The sequence below is a fragment of the Periplaneta americana genome, chromosome 4 (assembly GCF_040183065.1).
Source record: "Periplaneta americana isolate PAMFEO1 chromosome 4, P.americana_PAMFEO1_priV1, whole genome shotgun sequence".
Taxonomy (NCBI): Eukaryota; Metazoa; Arthropoda; class Insecta; order Blattodea; family Blattidae; genus Periplaneta; species Periplaneta americana.
The window spans coordinates 48,302,579-48,319,307 of NC_091120.1; the positions used below are offsets into that span (position 1 = coordinate 48,302,579).

The 16,729-nt window shown below is 34.7% G+C and overlaps 1 protein-coding gene across 3 annotated transcripts in view; it reads left to right on the plus strand.

The window, feature by feature from the left end:
- Positions 1–13,275: 13,275 nt before the first annotated feature.
- LOC138697788 (AN1-type zinc finger protein 2A-like) overlaps positions 13,276–16,729 on the plus strand; it is a 46,046-nt gene continuing 42,592 nt past the window's right edge. Inside the window, exons 1-3 of one of the 3 annotated variants that reach the window (XM_069823293.1) lie at positions 13,276–13,689; positions 13,812–13,854; positions 14,760–14,943. In XM_069823293.1, coding sequence (XP_069679394.1) covers positions 13,635–13,689; positions 13,812–13,854; positions 14,760–14,943 — 282 coding nt within the window. In that variant the 5' untranslated portion in view covers positions 13,276–13,634. The remainder of the gene's footprint in view (positions 13,690–13,811; positions 13,855–14,759; positions 14,944–16,729) is intronic. The other 2 variants (XM_069823294.1, XM_069823295.1) reach the window with 2 other exon arrangements.

Sequence of the window (16,729 nt, forward strand, 5' to 3'; positions counted from 1 at the left end):
AACACTCTGTGTGTGTTGTAAACCGAGAAACATCCATTTCTATCACATGATAACCACAAGAGAAATTCTCGCTCGTAATGACTGCCAGATTGCAGCAGATAATTAAACTTCCTTTCTTAGGGACTGTGTGAGTCCTATGTTTTGTGTTTGTTCTGTATTATCTTCTTCTTATTATCTCAGGCCTTGATCTTAGTCAGCATAAATTGTGTAGGGGAAATTCATAATACTGCTGCAGGAAAGTTCCAGTTAGAAGTAGATGTATAAAATGGATGCACTGTGGTGTTACTACTACTACTACTACTACTACTACTACTACTACTACCACCACCACCACCACCACCACCACCACCACCACCACCACCACCACCACCACCACCACCACCACCACCACCACACTACTACTACTACTACTACCACCACCACCACCACCACCACCACCACACTACTACTACTACTACTACTACTACTACTACTACTACTACTACTACTACTACAACTACTACTACTACCGTGCTTATCTAATTTTTATTCATTAAAATTTTTTTCTCCTACACCTGGACAAAGAATATGCACATTTTAAGTATCCTTACATGATTTTTGTATTCAGTACAGAAAGCTCAGAGACTGCAACAGATAATTTCTGAAAGAAATGAATATACATAAGTCTCAATTTTTATTTTTTAGTTTATATATGTGAAGGTTATTTAATTGTTATGATGCGCATGTTTGCAAATGGATAGCACAGTAAACAAATACAGGGTGTTTTGTAAGTCTACTTCATGTTTCAATACATAAGATCAAGAAAGGTACACATATATAATAAAAACGAAATGGATTCGTCTGTTGTGGCAAAAAAATAATATAAGAATTTGATTGGAATGTTGGAAGTGGATCGTGTGTATGTGTGTATATGTGTATGTATGTGATGCACAACATTGTGCAAAGCAACTAAAGAAATTAGGATATAACATTACAGGTTTATTGTTAATATTCTTTGAATGCGCTTGTCTTGTAGAGTTTTGAGAACTGGTGACACTTGAGTCTTCATGTATAATACAGCTACTACCATTCACTTATTATTTTACCAGAAAATGATATTGGTGGGATCATCACATGTCCTGTTCAAAAATATTCACAATCTCAAATACCATAGCCAATTTTGATAAAGAGCTTTAAATATAGAACAATAGTATGGTATTTTAAAACATGATAAAATATTCAAATTTTGAAAATACTCACTTATACAGTACATTTTAACTAATGTCTGACTAACATGAAATCAAGACATGTGTATTGAGCCTCATATTTGTTATTACATAAATACATTAATTTTTGTGCCATTGTAGCCAAGTGAGAAAATTCTTGTATTTTTTATTATTATTTGAAGTTTACCTCTTTTATGTGTACGTTTTGCTCAAACATTGTTTTTAAGTCATTTTGCTCTGGAACTAAGCTGTATAATTTTACTATCAGTCATGTTACTATGTATTATTTTTACTATTTGATTTATTTTATATTACCTATAACAAGAGCAATACACTCCAAACTACCAAGAATGTTACAGTTTTATTTTAATTGTATATTTACTTATTTATCTGAGCACTGCCAGTTTTGCTGTAGTATTATTCTATGGCAAAATTCTCCTCAGTATTAAAACATAACCCTGCCACTAAGCTGTGTTAATTAACTTTTCCTCATACGTAAGTACACTGAAACTTGATAAAGTTGAGCACATGTGAATTCATTTAGTTATGATGATCAACTCATACACTGCATTAGAGTTTTAGATATTTTTATTACTACTAGGAATTTTTGTATACGCATATGTTTCATTTTTTTTAAATTTGTTGGGTCTTGAAAATTCCTAATTTGTTGTTATTACTACAGTCGAATGTAGTTTTAACGAATTTCTAGGAACCCTGTCATTATTTTCGTTATACTGGAAAATGTTGTTTTAACGAATTTCTAGGAACCCTGTCATTATTTTCGTTACACTGGAAAATGTTGTTTTAACGAATTTCTAGGAACCCTGTCATTATTTTCGTTATACTGGAACATGTTGTTTTAACGAATTTCTAGGAACCCTGTCATTATTTTCGTTATACTGGAAAATGTTGTTTTAACGAATTTCTAGGAACCCTGTCATTATTTTCGTTATACTGGAAAATGTTGTTTTAACGAATTTCTAGGAACCCTGTCATTATTTTCGTTATACTGGAAAATGTTGTTTTAACGAATTTCTAGGAACCCTGTCATTATTTTCGTTATACTGGAAAATGTTGTTTTAACGAATTTCTGGGAACCCTGTCATTATTTTCGTTATACTGGAAAATGTAGTTTTAACGAATTTCTAGGAACCCTGTCATTATTTTCGTTATACTGGAAAATGTTGTTTTAACGAATTTCTAGGAACCCTGTCATTATTTTCGTTATACTGGAAAATGTTGTTTTAATGAATTTCTAGGAACCCTGTCATTATTTTCGTTATACTGGAAAATGTTGTTTTAACGAATTTCTAGGAACCCTGTCATTATTTTCGTTATACTGGAAAATGTTGTTTTAACGAATTTCTAGGAACCCTGTCATTATTTTCGTTATACTGGAAAGTGTTGTTTTAACGAATTTCTAGGAACCCTGTCATTATTTTCGTTATACTGGAAAATGTTGTTTTAACGAATTTCTAGGAACCCTGTCATTATTTTCGTTATACTGGAAAATGTTGTTTTAACGAATTTCTAGGAACCCTGTCATTATTTTCGTTATACTGGAAAATGTTGTTTTAACGAATTTCTAGGAACCCTGTCATTATTTTCGTTATACTGGAAAATGTTGTTTTAATGAATTTCTAGGGACACTGTCATCATTTTCGTTATACTGAAAGTTCGTTATACTGTAATATGTTGTTGTTGTTGTTTTCTAATGCCAGGCATTTGACAATGAAGTCATTTGACCTCTTGCACTCCAATATTTTTCAAAGATATTATCATGACCAGCCACTGAAGCACAGATTTTGAGATGTTCCGAATCCATTTCTTGGTTTGAGTTGTGCAATGGACGGTTAGGGGACTGATATATTCCAATTCTATGCAGGTGTTTGGCCAAACAATCATGGCCTGTTGCCAATCTAAATGCAGCTACAGACGATTTTCGTGGTAAATCTGGAATTAACTGTGGATTTTGATGCAGAGAGTTCCATTTTTTCCCTTGGGATTGTGCTATTAAATTTTGTTTGTTGAAGTCTAAGTATGTAGATTTAATAAATCTTTTCACAGAGTAATACGTAGATTTAGTAACAGGTCTGTAAGCAGCAGTGCTGCCCTTCTTTGCTAAAGCATCCGCATTCTCATTTCCCAGGATTCCACAATGGGATGGTATCCATTGGAATACAATTCTTTTATTGAGTGATATTAATTGAGAGAGCATTTTAGTTATTTCTGCTGTTTGAGATGAAGGTGTGTGTTTAGAGACTATTGATAGAATAACTGCTTTGGAGTCTGACAATATAACTGCATTCCTAAATTTATTGATGTGGCGTAGAAGATTCCTGAGACTTTCCTTTATTGCAATGATTTCACCATCAAAACTTGTTGTTCCATATCCAAGAGATCTATAAAGTGAGAAGAGACAGCACGTAACACCTGCACCGGCACCTTGTTCTCTGGAGATCAAGGATCTGTCGGTGTATAAATGAAGCCAGTTTTGTGGTGGGTACCTAATATTAATTGTCTCTAAAGACAATTGTTTCAGTATTTCAGTGTTTACTTCTAATTTCAGTATTTCTTCTGTTAAATTTATATTATATTCTATATTTAATAGAGTTAAAGGGTTATACTGTAATATTGATCAATGCTACTTTTTACACAAATCTCATAACTATATGTTTTACTCTGAGAAAAAGTCTGTAATGTTTTTCTGAACTGAACATTTTACAATTGATTCTTCTTACTTTTTGTCACAACGTCTGGTAAATTTTTTTGTCCAGCCAAAAATAGCCATAAACCATTAGCAACATTTACAGCTTCGACAAGAGACTATATACAGAGTCTTCATCACTTTCACTCACACCACCTTCTTGCATTGCACTACTGACAATGTCATCTTCTGTAACCCTCTTTTCAACAGTCACTGCACTGTCGATATCAATGAAATCTTCGGGTTTCATGTCTGTAGGTGTGTTATTCTTCTCACATATCTGTCTCCAGAGTTCTGGGTCCATCTCTTCAATGTCATCGGCAAACTCTTCTTTTTCTTCTTCAATCACTGACAAAATTCTGGACTTCTGCCAGCAATTCATTATAACCGTTGAAAGTAAGCTTCTCCGTGCTGAAGTGACCATTTCCATGGCTTCTAAAATTAATATGTTGGTGTTACCACTTCGTTGTAATTATCATATATATCATGAAGGGGAAATTTTTACTTTTGTTGTAGTGAAATGTTCGATATATTGGCGTTTGAAATAATTTAACATCGAACCTTATGCAGGTAAGGAAGGGGAATACAGTTTTTTTCGTTTTACTAACGAATTCGTTAAACTGGCGTTCGTTAAAATGACATTTGACTGTACTTTTAGTGTCTCCAATCTACATGATGAGACAAAAATAGAAGTATAAAATCATGTGAACTTCTTACTAAATTAGGAAAAATAGCTATATAGTATATTTTGTACTGATGTAGAAGGGAAATAACTTCTCTGCTTCCTTTATAATATACCAGAAGTCAACAGAGAATTGGAACTGATTCATAAGATTAGCCAATTTTACAAGTTTCTCTGTATACTTACGTTGTCCATCTCCACGCAAGCAGACAAACATCTACGTCCTTGTGCACATCCTTCGTTCATTTCCATTCTATTGTCAGTTTTCGTAGCTGTAAGTTTCAGTCCATGTCACAGTCAAATAATGAGGAATTACCAAAATGTTTAACATAATTAAAACGACCAATAGTACAAATATCGACTATGAAACCAGAAGTTGTATAGTAGGATCACTCTTTGGATCCCCAGTTAAAGACAGAGGCTACTGCACGCTGAGCAGTTGTCTTTTGAAGTAAGACGGTCCCCTCAACCTTTTCTGTCCACTCGGGGGATGGGGCAATCTCTGTTTCCACTTTCTGAGCCAAACATAAATGTTGTCAATTCTCTCCTGAATGCTAACACTAACTGCAGTCTTTCTTAATATGTTCAAACAATTCACAAGTGTTTTCGTTTGCTGTTTGAAAGTCTTCTGTAATTTTATTATTATTATTATTATTATTATTATTATTATTATTATTATTATTATTATTATTATTTCGTGGAGTATATTGTAAATTACTTAGTTTTTTACAATCCCAAGATAGCAATGATAGATGAACAGCAATTTTAAAGACATAATTAACTTTATTAGAACAATAATATAACCCTGCCCAACCCCATACCCATCAAGGGAGTTATGTTGCAGGATATCAAATCAGCCATGCAGTAAGAAACATGCAGTGGAGGAGCTCGCAGCCTCATAAGGACACGTTGTGTTACGATTTCCTCCATACCACTGTGTTCTAAATCCTTTGGGAATGTTAAATGTTATATTTTATTTAACGACGCAACTGCCGAGGTTATATGAGCGTCGCCGGTGTGCTGGAATTTTATCCCGCAAGAGTTCTTTTACATGCCAGTAAATCTACTAACATGAACCTGTCGCATTTAAGCACACAAACGCCATCGACCTAGCCAGGGATTTAACCCGCAACCTCGGGCATAGAAAGTCAGCGCTATACCAACTGCGCCAACCAGGTCGACCTTTGGAAATGATCTAGCATCAACTGAAGTCTTATGTTAGGAAAAATAATATTATCCCGACTTGAGTCTAGTGTGTTAACTTCTGCGTGATGGAGCTGCAACAATCGGTTCTCATAATTGGTCCTCCTGTGTTCAACATGCAATTAAAATGGAAGGGAATTATATGAAGCACGACAGGGACAGTAACCAAGAGAGATTTGTGATTCATTTAGGAGAGAGTGACGACGAGTAGAAGTAAGAGAAGAAAAATGTCATATTTTATTACATAACATTTCAGATTTCGCTGCGAATTTAGACACAAAACACAAATTGACAATATTCTTTCGGTGTTATTATTATTATTATTATTATTATTATTATTATTGATATAGTCTGAGTATGAAAATATATTAGTTTGAAGAAGTTGACCGCACAATGATTCTATAACGGATCTTTATACACACAGTAACTCAAAATTAACCATTCATTAATTCGTGATTGAATGAATGAAAGTACAATTTGTCGTATAGAAATAAATATACGATTGTTTCATACCCACGTGGCGAAGTCAATGTAAAATGTGACAAATGCGCGCCTAGAAATTTCCGCACGCGTCCCTTAATGACCGGGGTGGACCATGTGGCTAAGTTCCTCTATCAACAAAAGAGACCAACTGGGGATCCTTTGAAAAATCCTACTATATTAACGTATACAGTGCTCGCCCAGGAAGAAAAAAATGGCTGGCTTAAGAAAGTCTTCTTGGCTGCCATGTTGTAGAGTTGTATCGAAATTTTGCATCAGCCTTCTTTATGATTCTGCTTACCGGTACTGTTTTCCCTCTCGTGTCTTTAGAATAAACCTAACCCTGGCCATTATCTGTTTCTAATTTAGATAATGAAATAACAAAAAAATCCCAACGATGTTCATGGCACATACATGTGGGATGAACACTGACAAAGCCTTATAGGCGAAATGTATGGAAAATCTAAAGAATGTGACACGAAACAGAAAGCACTGGCGGCAGCTTATTCAGAGTGAATCGTGAGTAATGTCATTAATTTCAAGGGGTTATTCTCTGAGATATTTCAAACAAAAAAGTTTAATACAATTTTCAAGAAAAAAATTATTTTGTATTGATATATATTTGATGTCAACATTTACATCCATGTAATGTGAACCCCACAATAATTTTGGGAAACCTACTGAATTAATTCCAAATGTGCTCAGACAATTTAAGAGATCAGTATATTATGATAATAAATGATCGAAAGAATTTTAGTTTTATTCTTTAAATGTGCAGAAATTTGATCTGAACAAATGTAACTTTTCCTTTGAAAAGAAATTTTAAAATGTTAGATTTGTTCGAATCAAATTTCTGCACATTTAAAGGACAAAACTAAAATTCTTCCAATCATTTAAGATATTATCATAATACCCTGCTTCTTAAATTGACTGAGCATATCTGGAATTAAATCAATGGCCAAATCTAGGGAATCGTGTAGTACTATTTAAAAAAAACTACAAATAATGCCCATAGCTTATCAGTATATTTTTTCATTAATAATCTTCCTCTATGTAATTGTGAAAACTTTGTAACTAATTCAACAGTTTATAGCATAAATACGCGTAAAAAAATTACTTTCATACTCCATCGGCAAGTCTATTGTGCTATCAATAAGGAGTGCATTATATGGCAATAAAAATGTTTAATAGCCTCCTTATAAATATAAAAAATGTAAGATTATTTAGGGCCAAATTAAAGAAGTACCGGTACTTAATTTCTCATGCCTTCTATTCTGTAGGTGAATTCATAACATTCAACAATGCTTCATGAAATTTATACTAAAACTTTGTGTTGTACTGGTAGACTATATTGTAAATCTCTTCTGTATATACTCGTATTTCAACTAGACTGTGACTATAAATTAAAATTTTATAGTAGGATACCATTAAGATTTTTTTGTTTGACTTGTCCATATTCTAGCTGTGAAGTAATGTACAGTAGTGGCAAAAAAAAAAAAAAAAAAAACAGACCGACCCTTGTAGCTGATTTCAGAGCCTTGTTCACTCCAGAGCACGATAGACTGGTAACTAAGACTTTCGTGGTTCGAATCCTGCCTGGGAAGGAAACTTTTTTTTGTTCCTTATTCAAATTGATTCCCAATACTTTTCGATTGCTGGTAAAATTCATGTTCTGGGAATAAATTTTAATAAGGAACAAAAAAAAGTTAACTTCCCAGGCAGGATTTGAACCACGAAAGTCTTAGTTACCATTCTATCGTTTTCTGGAGTCAACAAGACTCTGAAATCGGCTACAAGGGTCAGTCCGGTTTTTTTGCCACTACTGTACAAATAGCATCGAATGTTAATGAATACAATACAATACAATAGAACAACAACATGTGAATTAAGCCTTTCTTGCATTAATAGTGAGAAAGAAGCATTATTACTGGATATAAGGAAGTTACAGTATATACCAGTATACGATTCAGTAAAAGTACCTAATAAATTAATAAAATTATAGATATGGTAAGAATGAATTTTATAATAATAATAATAATAATAATAATAATAATAATAATAATAATAATAAATGGATTAAGAATAGATTAAATCAGCCATATACAAAAAAAAAAAAACAGGGTAACTTTGGGGAGCTTAGCTCTTCATGCCCTTGTCTAAATCCACCTATGAGTAATAGTCTGAATTTCTTATAGTAACATATGGGAAAATTATTGACTCCTCCCTGCTGCAGGACATTTATATTTATATTTTGTTGTTGATTGATGCTAACAGATATAGGTACCGGTATGGTACTTCATATATACAGGTCCGGGATTTGGTTATTAGAGATAAACACGAAATGTGATGGAGAGATGCACAAGAAGTTATGCATGTTTTACTATAAATGTGAGTAGGCTAATTTATGACAATAAATTTGTCGCTAATTTCCGCGAAAATGGACTATTCCTGAAGAAAACATTCAATTCTGCGATAAAAAAACGAAAAATTGACATTTTTTAATCATCCTAAAGAAATACAGCATATAATTTTTGAAAATCTTAGCTGTAAAAGAACAGGGAAACAGATTATTTAGAAATTCTATTACTGTATTCACTTTAATCCGATTTCAAATATTGAGCCAAAGTGGAAATGAAGCTATACTTGTTTTTTTGAAAGATGGGGTATGAGAGCTAAGCGGCCGAGTTTGGAACTACAGCGCTATGTTGCCAACATGTGAGACCACGCTATCAGCTGATGTGAGCTAGCAGATGACGTTAAATGGCTTGTGTTAAAACATTCATTGACAATATATAATGTTTCATGCTTTATATAGAACTGTGATACATAAAATAAAGAAACAATATAACTAAATATCACATATTCTTCGCATCTAAAATAATACAACGAGATGATACAACAGAATTTATATTTTAACAGCTAAAATACACTCACGAATAGAGCAGCAGTAAAGTGTAAACAAAAACAAGATGACAGAAATTCTATCAGGGTGTATCGCGATGTTTTAATGTGTGTTTCTGCCATTTTTAAACCACTGGAGAAATGCGACAGATTATCATCTCCCTGGGATCGAATGGAGACACCATGACCAGCAGTTCTTCGTGACTCTCTGGGAGGATGAATTCTTGGTCGACCTCTTCGAGGTGTCATTATATAAAAAGCTATATTAAAATAGTACTAAATATAAAAACCACTATAAAGCACAATACTGTACGAAGAATTTGATACAGTAAACAGCACTATAAATCACTAACAATAAAACACTAACGAAACAATGAATGATGAATATAATATTAACTAAAGGAAATACGGTGTATCACACGAGGATCAACAAAGAACGAAACACGAAACGTACGAATAGCTGACACTGTGTACACAATGAATGGTACCAAGAAAGCGACTGAACACGTGGGAATAGCGTCCTAGCGTCATTAACATTTGGCATCTCAGCCGCTGTTACCATAGCAACAAGCCCTCCACGCTATGCGATATTCAGTTGTTTTGCCGATCGCAACGCTCCTGTCATACCCCATCTTTCAAAAAAACAAGTATAAATCTGAATCAGAGGAAGTTGAACAGATATGGAACAAAATAAAGGAAGACTTCATTGAAATTAGTGAACAGACATTGGGTTATAAAAATATTCGGAAGAAGGATTAGATGAGAACAAAGAATGAAGGCGAAACACCAAATAAATGTGTGTAAGACCAGAAATCAGGTAAAGTTACTATCTATGGAATATAATAATTGAAATAGGAAAGTTAAAAGAAAGGCCTGCAGAGACAAACGAAAATGGTTTGATGATATAGCAAAAAAGCAGAGATAGCAGCAAATAAAGAAGATCTAAAGACTCTATACCAGTCTACTAAAATACTATCAAGAAAGTTGTGTGACTATAACTGTCCAATAAGGGATAAAGACAGCATACTGTTGACAAATGAAGACGACCAGCTAAGCAGGTGGAAACAATATTTCGAAGACTTGTTAAACAAGGATAGTTACAACAGCAATGCTGTAAATCAAGTGTTGCAGGATGACATAGATATTGGAATAAATGTAGAACCACCAGAATTAAACGAACTAAAAGTACGATTAAAAACAAACTAAAGCAGGAACATCCCCAGTGAAGGATCAAATAATCCTGGAGATTATGATAAGCAATATCGATACTTCTACGTGTAGTTTATTACCGCTATTCAAGAAAGTCTGGAGGAAGAAATTCCTGGTGATTGGAAAAATGGAATAATTGTTAAAATCCCGAAAAAGGGAGCTAAATCTAAATGCCAAAATTGGAGAGGTATAGGCCTATCTCTTTTGTCAACACCAGGTAAAGTGTTCACTAGAATTATCCTGAACAGAATAGGAGGAATTTTGGAAACACATTTGAGGAAAGATCAGGCTGGTTTTAGGAAAAACTGTAGCTGTATTGATCAAATCAATACTTTACGGTTGATTATTGAACAAAGTGCGGAATGGAATACTACTTTACATGCTACATTTGTAGATTTCGAACAGGCCTTTGATCCCCTAAACCGTGAACACATATGGCAGGTGTTAAATATGGGTTCCCGAAGAAAATAAGTAGAATAATAAAATAACTATATAATGGATATAGTTGTCAAGATCTTCACAACGGGAAACTTTCTCAATCTATTCCCGTAAAGAGTGGTGTGCGCCAAGGATGTATCCTATCTCCAATATTATTTATGCTGGTGTTAGGTAATATAATGAACTTAGTAATCAAAGACCATTTGAGGGGTATTAGATGGAATTTGAGAGTCTTGAGGGTTTGGAATATGCTGATGATATTTGTCTTCTATCAACGTTTCGATCATATGCAAGAAATCGAATTTAGCAGAAAATTAATATAAAGAAAACTAAAGAACTCTGGATAAATTCGAGAGCGCCAAGACAGCTTTTGGTTGGTGAACAAGTAATAAAACATCTGAACTCATTTACTTATCTTGGAAATATAATCACTCAATCGAGAGGAACATCGAGGATTGTTATAAACAGAACTAAGAGAGCGAATGCTATATTTGTACAACATACCCTCTCTCGAGGAATAAATATATCTCCAGAAACACCAAATTAAAATTTTTTTAAAGTAATGTTAAAGCCAGTCTTCTTTATGGATCAGAGACTTGGTTCTCAAATAAAACTTTTTATTTTTTATTTTATTGGGTTATTTTACGACGCTGTATCAACATCTAGGTTATTTAGCATCTGAATGAAATGAAGGTGATAATGCCGATGAAATGAGTCCAGGGTCCAGCACCGAAAGTTACCCAGCGTTTGCTCGTATTGGGTTGAGGGAAAACCCCGGAAAAACCTCAACCAGGTAACTTGCCCCGACCAGGATTCGAACCCGGGTCACCTGGTTTCAAGGCCAGACGCGCTGACCGTTACTCCACAGGTGTGGACCAAATAAAGCTATCAATGCAAAATTGCAAACCTTTGTCAATGATGCCTGCAAAGAATTTTGAACATTTTTTGGCCAGTAATAAGTAATAAAAATCTATGGAGATCGGCATATGAAGATCCAATTGAACTACAAATCAGAAGGCGCAAGTGGAAGTGGATAGGACATTTGTTAAGGAAACCAAGGGAGGCTATTGAAAAATAAGGATTAGAGTGGAATCCCCAAGGAGCCCGAACAGTGGGATGCCCAAGAGGCACATGGAGGAGATCTGTGAGAAAAGAGGTTGCGAGTACTGGAAGAGTGTGGAATGAGGTCAAGGCTATTGTTGTCAATCGTGTCTGATGGATATCTGTCATTGATACCCTATGCTCCACCAGGGAGTGAAAGGAACTGCTGCTGCTACCACCACCACCACCACCACCACCACCACCACCACCACCACCACCACTACTACTCACTTTAATGGCCTACAGACCATTAATGACTGGGTTTGTGTATAAACTGAGTTAAGTGACACTAAGACTAATTAAAAAAAGAGTTCTATTATTATTATTATTATTATTATTATTATTATTATTATTATTATTATTATAAACAACTTAATTTTGCCATCAATGTTGCAAATACTGTATGATTATTGCTAATTAAGATTGTGTATGTGAATGACATTACACAGCGGAAAAGAATTATCACAAAATTTTCAAGAAATTACTCTCAAATTTTAAGTTATTAATACAATCTTTTATTAATTTTTCACGAAAAATTTAAAAAATGTTCACAAAAAAACTTGGCCCTTGTATACATCTAAATCTCTTCTTCTTTACATCACGCAGACAGAATTATTTTAGAAAGCAAGAAAAACAAATTAAAAAGGAATAAAGTAAGAGTCTGCAGCAGAACATTGTCAACAATAATTTCTTTATTGACATTTATTTTATTAAACGCAGAATAAATATGGGAAATGCGTGTTATTTTTCGATTGAGAAGCATTTGTCATCTAGTTTGCTATCAAAAAATCTGAAAGTTAGAATTTATAAAACAGTTATATTACTGGTTGTTCTGTATGGTTGTGAAACTTGGACTCTCACTTTGAGAGAGGAACAGAGATTAAGGGTGTTTGAGAATAAGGTTCTTAGGAAAATATTTGGGACTAAAAGAGATGAAGTTACAGGAGAATGGAGAAAGTTACACAATGTAGAACTGCACGCATTGTGTTCTTCACCTGACATAATTAGGAATATTAAATCCAGACGTTTGAGATGGGCAGGGCATGTAGCACGTATAGGCGAATCTAGAAATGCATATAGAATGTTAATTGGGAAGCTGGAGGGAAAAAGACCTTTAGGGAGGCCGAGACATAGATGGGAGGTTAATATTAAAATGGATTTGAGGGAGGTGGGATATGTTGATAGACACTGGATTAATCTTGCACAGGATAGGGACCGATGGCGGGCTTATGTGAGGGCGGCAATGAACCTGCGGGTTCCTTAAAAGCCATATGTAAGTATAAATATATTTTTATATTTCCCGGTCCTGAGCATTTACGCATATAGCAGTCACTTGTTTTTCCAGCTGTCATCTGCCATTGCAATTGCTGCGTAATCTGTATGAATATGGTATCACTGCTCAATGTCGCTGGTAGCGATTGTTGGTTATTTCAAAATCTAATAATATATGTAAATTTTGGGTGATGATTTCCGCCTAGAATGCGTACAATAATTTATTTTATAGATTGTAGATTGTTTACTTTGAAGAGATTCAATATTACTTTTCATCATGCAGAAAGTGACTAGTCAATTTCAGTAAGTGAGTCAACGTGTGAACGTTTCTGGAAGTATTTCGGCACAATATAAATTGGAGTCATATCCCAAAAGACAAAGTAGAACGAGGTGGCACATTGAGCAGCAGTGATAAGTGTGATAACGCTCATTAGACATGGAGTTTCCAGACTTGGGGAAAAATTGTTCAGATCCAACTTGTAAACAACTGGGTAAGTAGTCTAATTGTATTATGAAGTAAAATATTATTATATTAACTTGTTAATCAGATTTGCTTATAGTCTCTACAATTAACTTATAATATAAAACAATTTGTTTGAATTTTGTTTTTCAGATTATCTACCACTAAAATGTGATGCCTGTGAAAGCATTTTTTGGTGAGTACGTGTGTAATGTATATGTAGGCCTAACATACAATTTTATAAAATAGAGTGATAATGTGTACTATTAAGGAGGATATTGTCTAATTATTTCTTGCTCGTGTCAAAATTGAATTTTGCCATTGAGAATTCGAAGTTAATGGACGCTTATGTGCTATTTTCTTGCTACATTCCTAATAGACCTATAAGTTAGTAGGCCCTAATGTATTTGAGAAAACTAGAAAGTGCATAAGAATGTAACGAATTTGATTCCTTCATAATTGCACATTAAGATAAAAGATTGCTAGGCTGTTTGTGATCTATCTGTAATTATTATTTGGTGATTTTTAAACAGCAATAGCCTACATTGATATATAGGCCTACATATAAATATAATTTATGGTATTCGTAGTTCTAACATCGATTACACTGTTAAAATTAAAGGTGAATGTAGAGTATCCAACGCCCACTGAACGAATATTTCACTTTTATCACTGCCATTGTTGCGCTGTAATCGTATATGCAAGGTAGGCTATAACAAAAACCTAAACTAACCAAACCTAACCTGTCAAAGAAGCAACAAGTTATACTAAATATGTGTAAAATTGGCCTATGTCTCTATAGTGGGCGGGACATAAGTAACATTGACCAAATTAAATAATCATAGAATATTTATTACGCCTAGTCGTATTGTTGCTGCGATAGTACAAAACATGCAATAATGCAGTATGAAAAATATCGGATTTCTGCTAATACCACAGTATAAAGAAGATAACTGTGCTAATACTCTGTATAGATGTTTAGCTTTTTGTAAATTGTTTTGTTTGACAAATATTGTCATAATATCTGTTTTACCCAAGCAATCACAACTCTCATGAATACATACACAATGTGTTGAAGTTACTTTCTTTGTATTTATGCAGCCAAGAACACATCAGTTATACCAGCCATAATTGCCCTTCTGCATACAAGAAAGATGTACAAGTTCCAGTATGCCCTCTGTGTAATACACCAATTCCTGTAAAGCGAGGAGAACAGCCTGATATTGCTGTGGGTGCGCATATTGATAGTGATTGCATGTCCGATCCTGCCAAAAACCGAAGAAAGGTAAGCTATTTATTCTTAATATGAAGCATTTGCCGTGTAAGTTAGCCTAACCATTAATAATGTGGATAAAGTTTGGTAATTTTCTTGAGAACGTTGTTTCATATCCATATATTCATGATAGCTTAGGTTAAGATAGTCTAGAGCTGGTATTTTAGCTTATGGGTCTGTCCACGAGAAAGTGTCCTATTTTGGTGAAAAATAAAAGTGTGAATGTTGGATTTTACTTCAACTAAAATTGAAGTCAAGGCATTGAAGTTAATATTCTTGGCACTAAAAGTGATTATATTGTCTTATTTATATAGGTTTTCATGCATATATGCCAAGATGAAATAGTATTGAATAAATCCCTAAATAAGGTATATATTTGCAAGATTATTGAACATAAACGTTTTGTAGTATTGAATAATTTTTTCACATTAATCAGTTCTTCACATCTTTAATTGTGGTTTATCAGACAGAATTTCTTATTTCGTCAACAATTATTAAGAAAAATTGTATCCTTAATTGAGATCAACTTCTTTGTCCGGATACTAACGAAATTTTAGAAAAATTACAATAAAATCCTGTAGACTGCAGCCATCTCCAGGACACGTCTAAATCTGCTAGTGTTACTGTTGCTCAAGAGGTGGGAATAGCTGTCAAGGTTTAAATATCCCTCAGTGCATCACAAAATAGTTCTCTATTGTGTCCAGATACTAACACAACAACTGATCCTTGAAACCATTTTGTTGCCTGCAGTGCAAGTTTCTGTTTCTGTGGTGGCTTGTGCATTGGTCATTGTAAATTCGCAGAATTACGTCTCTCACAAGTAAAAACATACCGTGACATTCCACACAATGTGTGTGTTTGCTGGTACCACGAGAACTTCGAAAATCTACAAGTTTTGGTTTCACAATGTCTTTCTAGTTTGTCCACTCCATTGTTTGTGACCCAAGTGATAAGAACTGTATGAATTACAATTGTGCTGTGTGTAAATCAAAGTTTATCACTCTGAAGATATCCTGAATGACGGAAAATGTAGCCTTCAAGTGCAGTATCGCCAGTGGAGAATAGTTGACAAGCGGTATGAAGACATTTATTTGGACGAAGGATTAAATGATGCCATTGATGAATTGAGCAGTTACCGTTCTTCATGATTCACATTTTTAATCAAGAGCAATCACAAAGATCGCTAATATGTTTTCGCGGGATATCAGCCGAGTTAAGATTTTGGAATGCTCCAAGCTTTCGACTGCTATCTCTGCAGCCATCTTCAGGGAAGTGATGTCCGAACAGAAAGTCGAAAGGTTATATAGATGTGGCTGTCTCAGGTGAAACGGGATTGGTTGGCGGATCGGCCAATCCGGGGCCGGGAATTGTCATCGCTCGTAAGCTCCGCCCCTCCCGGGATTACTGCGTGAAGTTTGGCGGGCGGCGAGCCCTGTTCTGCCGGTTTGCCGCCCGCCAAACTTCACGCAGTAATCCCGGGAGGGGCGGAGCTTACGAGCGATGACAATTCCCGGCCCCGGATTGGTCGATCCGCCAACCAATCCCGTTTCACCTGAGACAGCCACATCTATATAACCTTTCGACTTTCTGTTCGGACATCACTTCCCTGAAGATGGCTGCAGAGATAGCAGTCGAAAGCTTGGAGCATTCCAAAATCTTAACTCGGCTGATATCCCGCGAAAACATATTAGCGAACCAACGCCGAGAAAGCCTCAAATCATACAATCACAAAGATGCTTTAAGACTGTCAGGAATATGTCTTAAGTGAAAATGTTGCGATGCAAGTGGATTTCGCAGA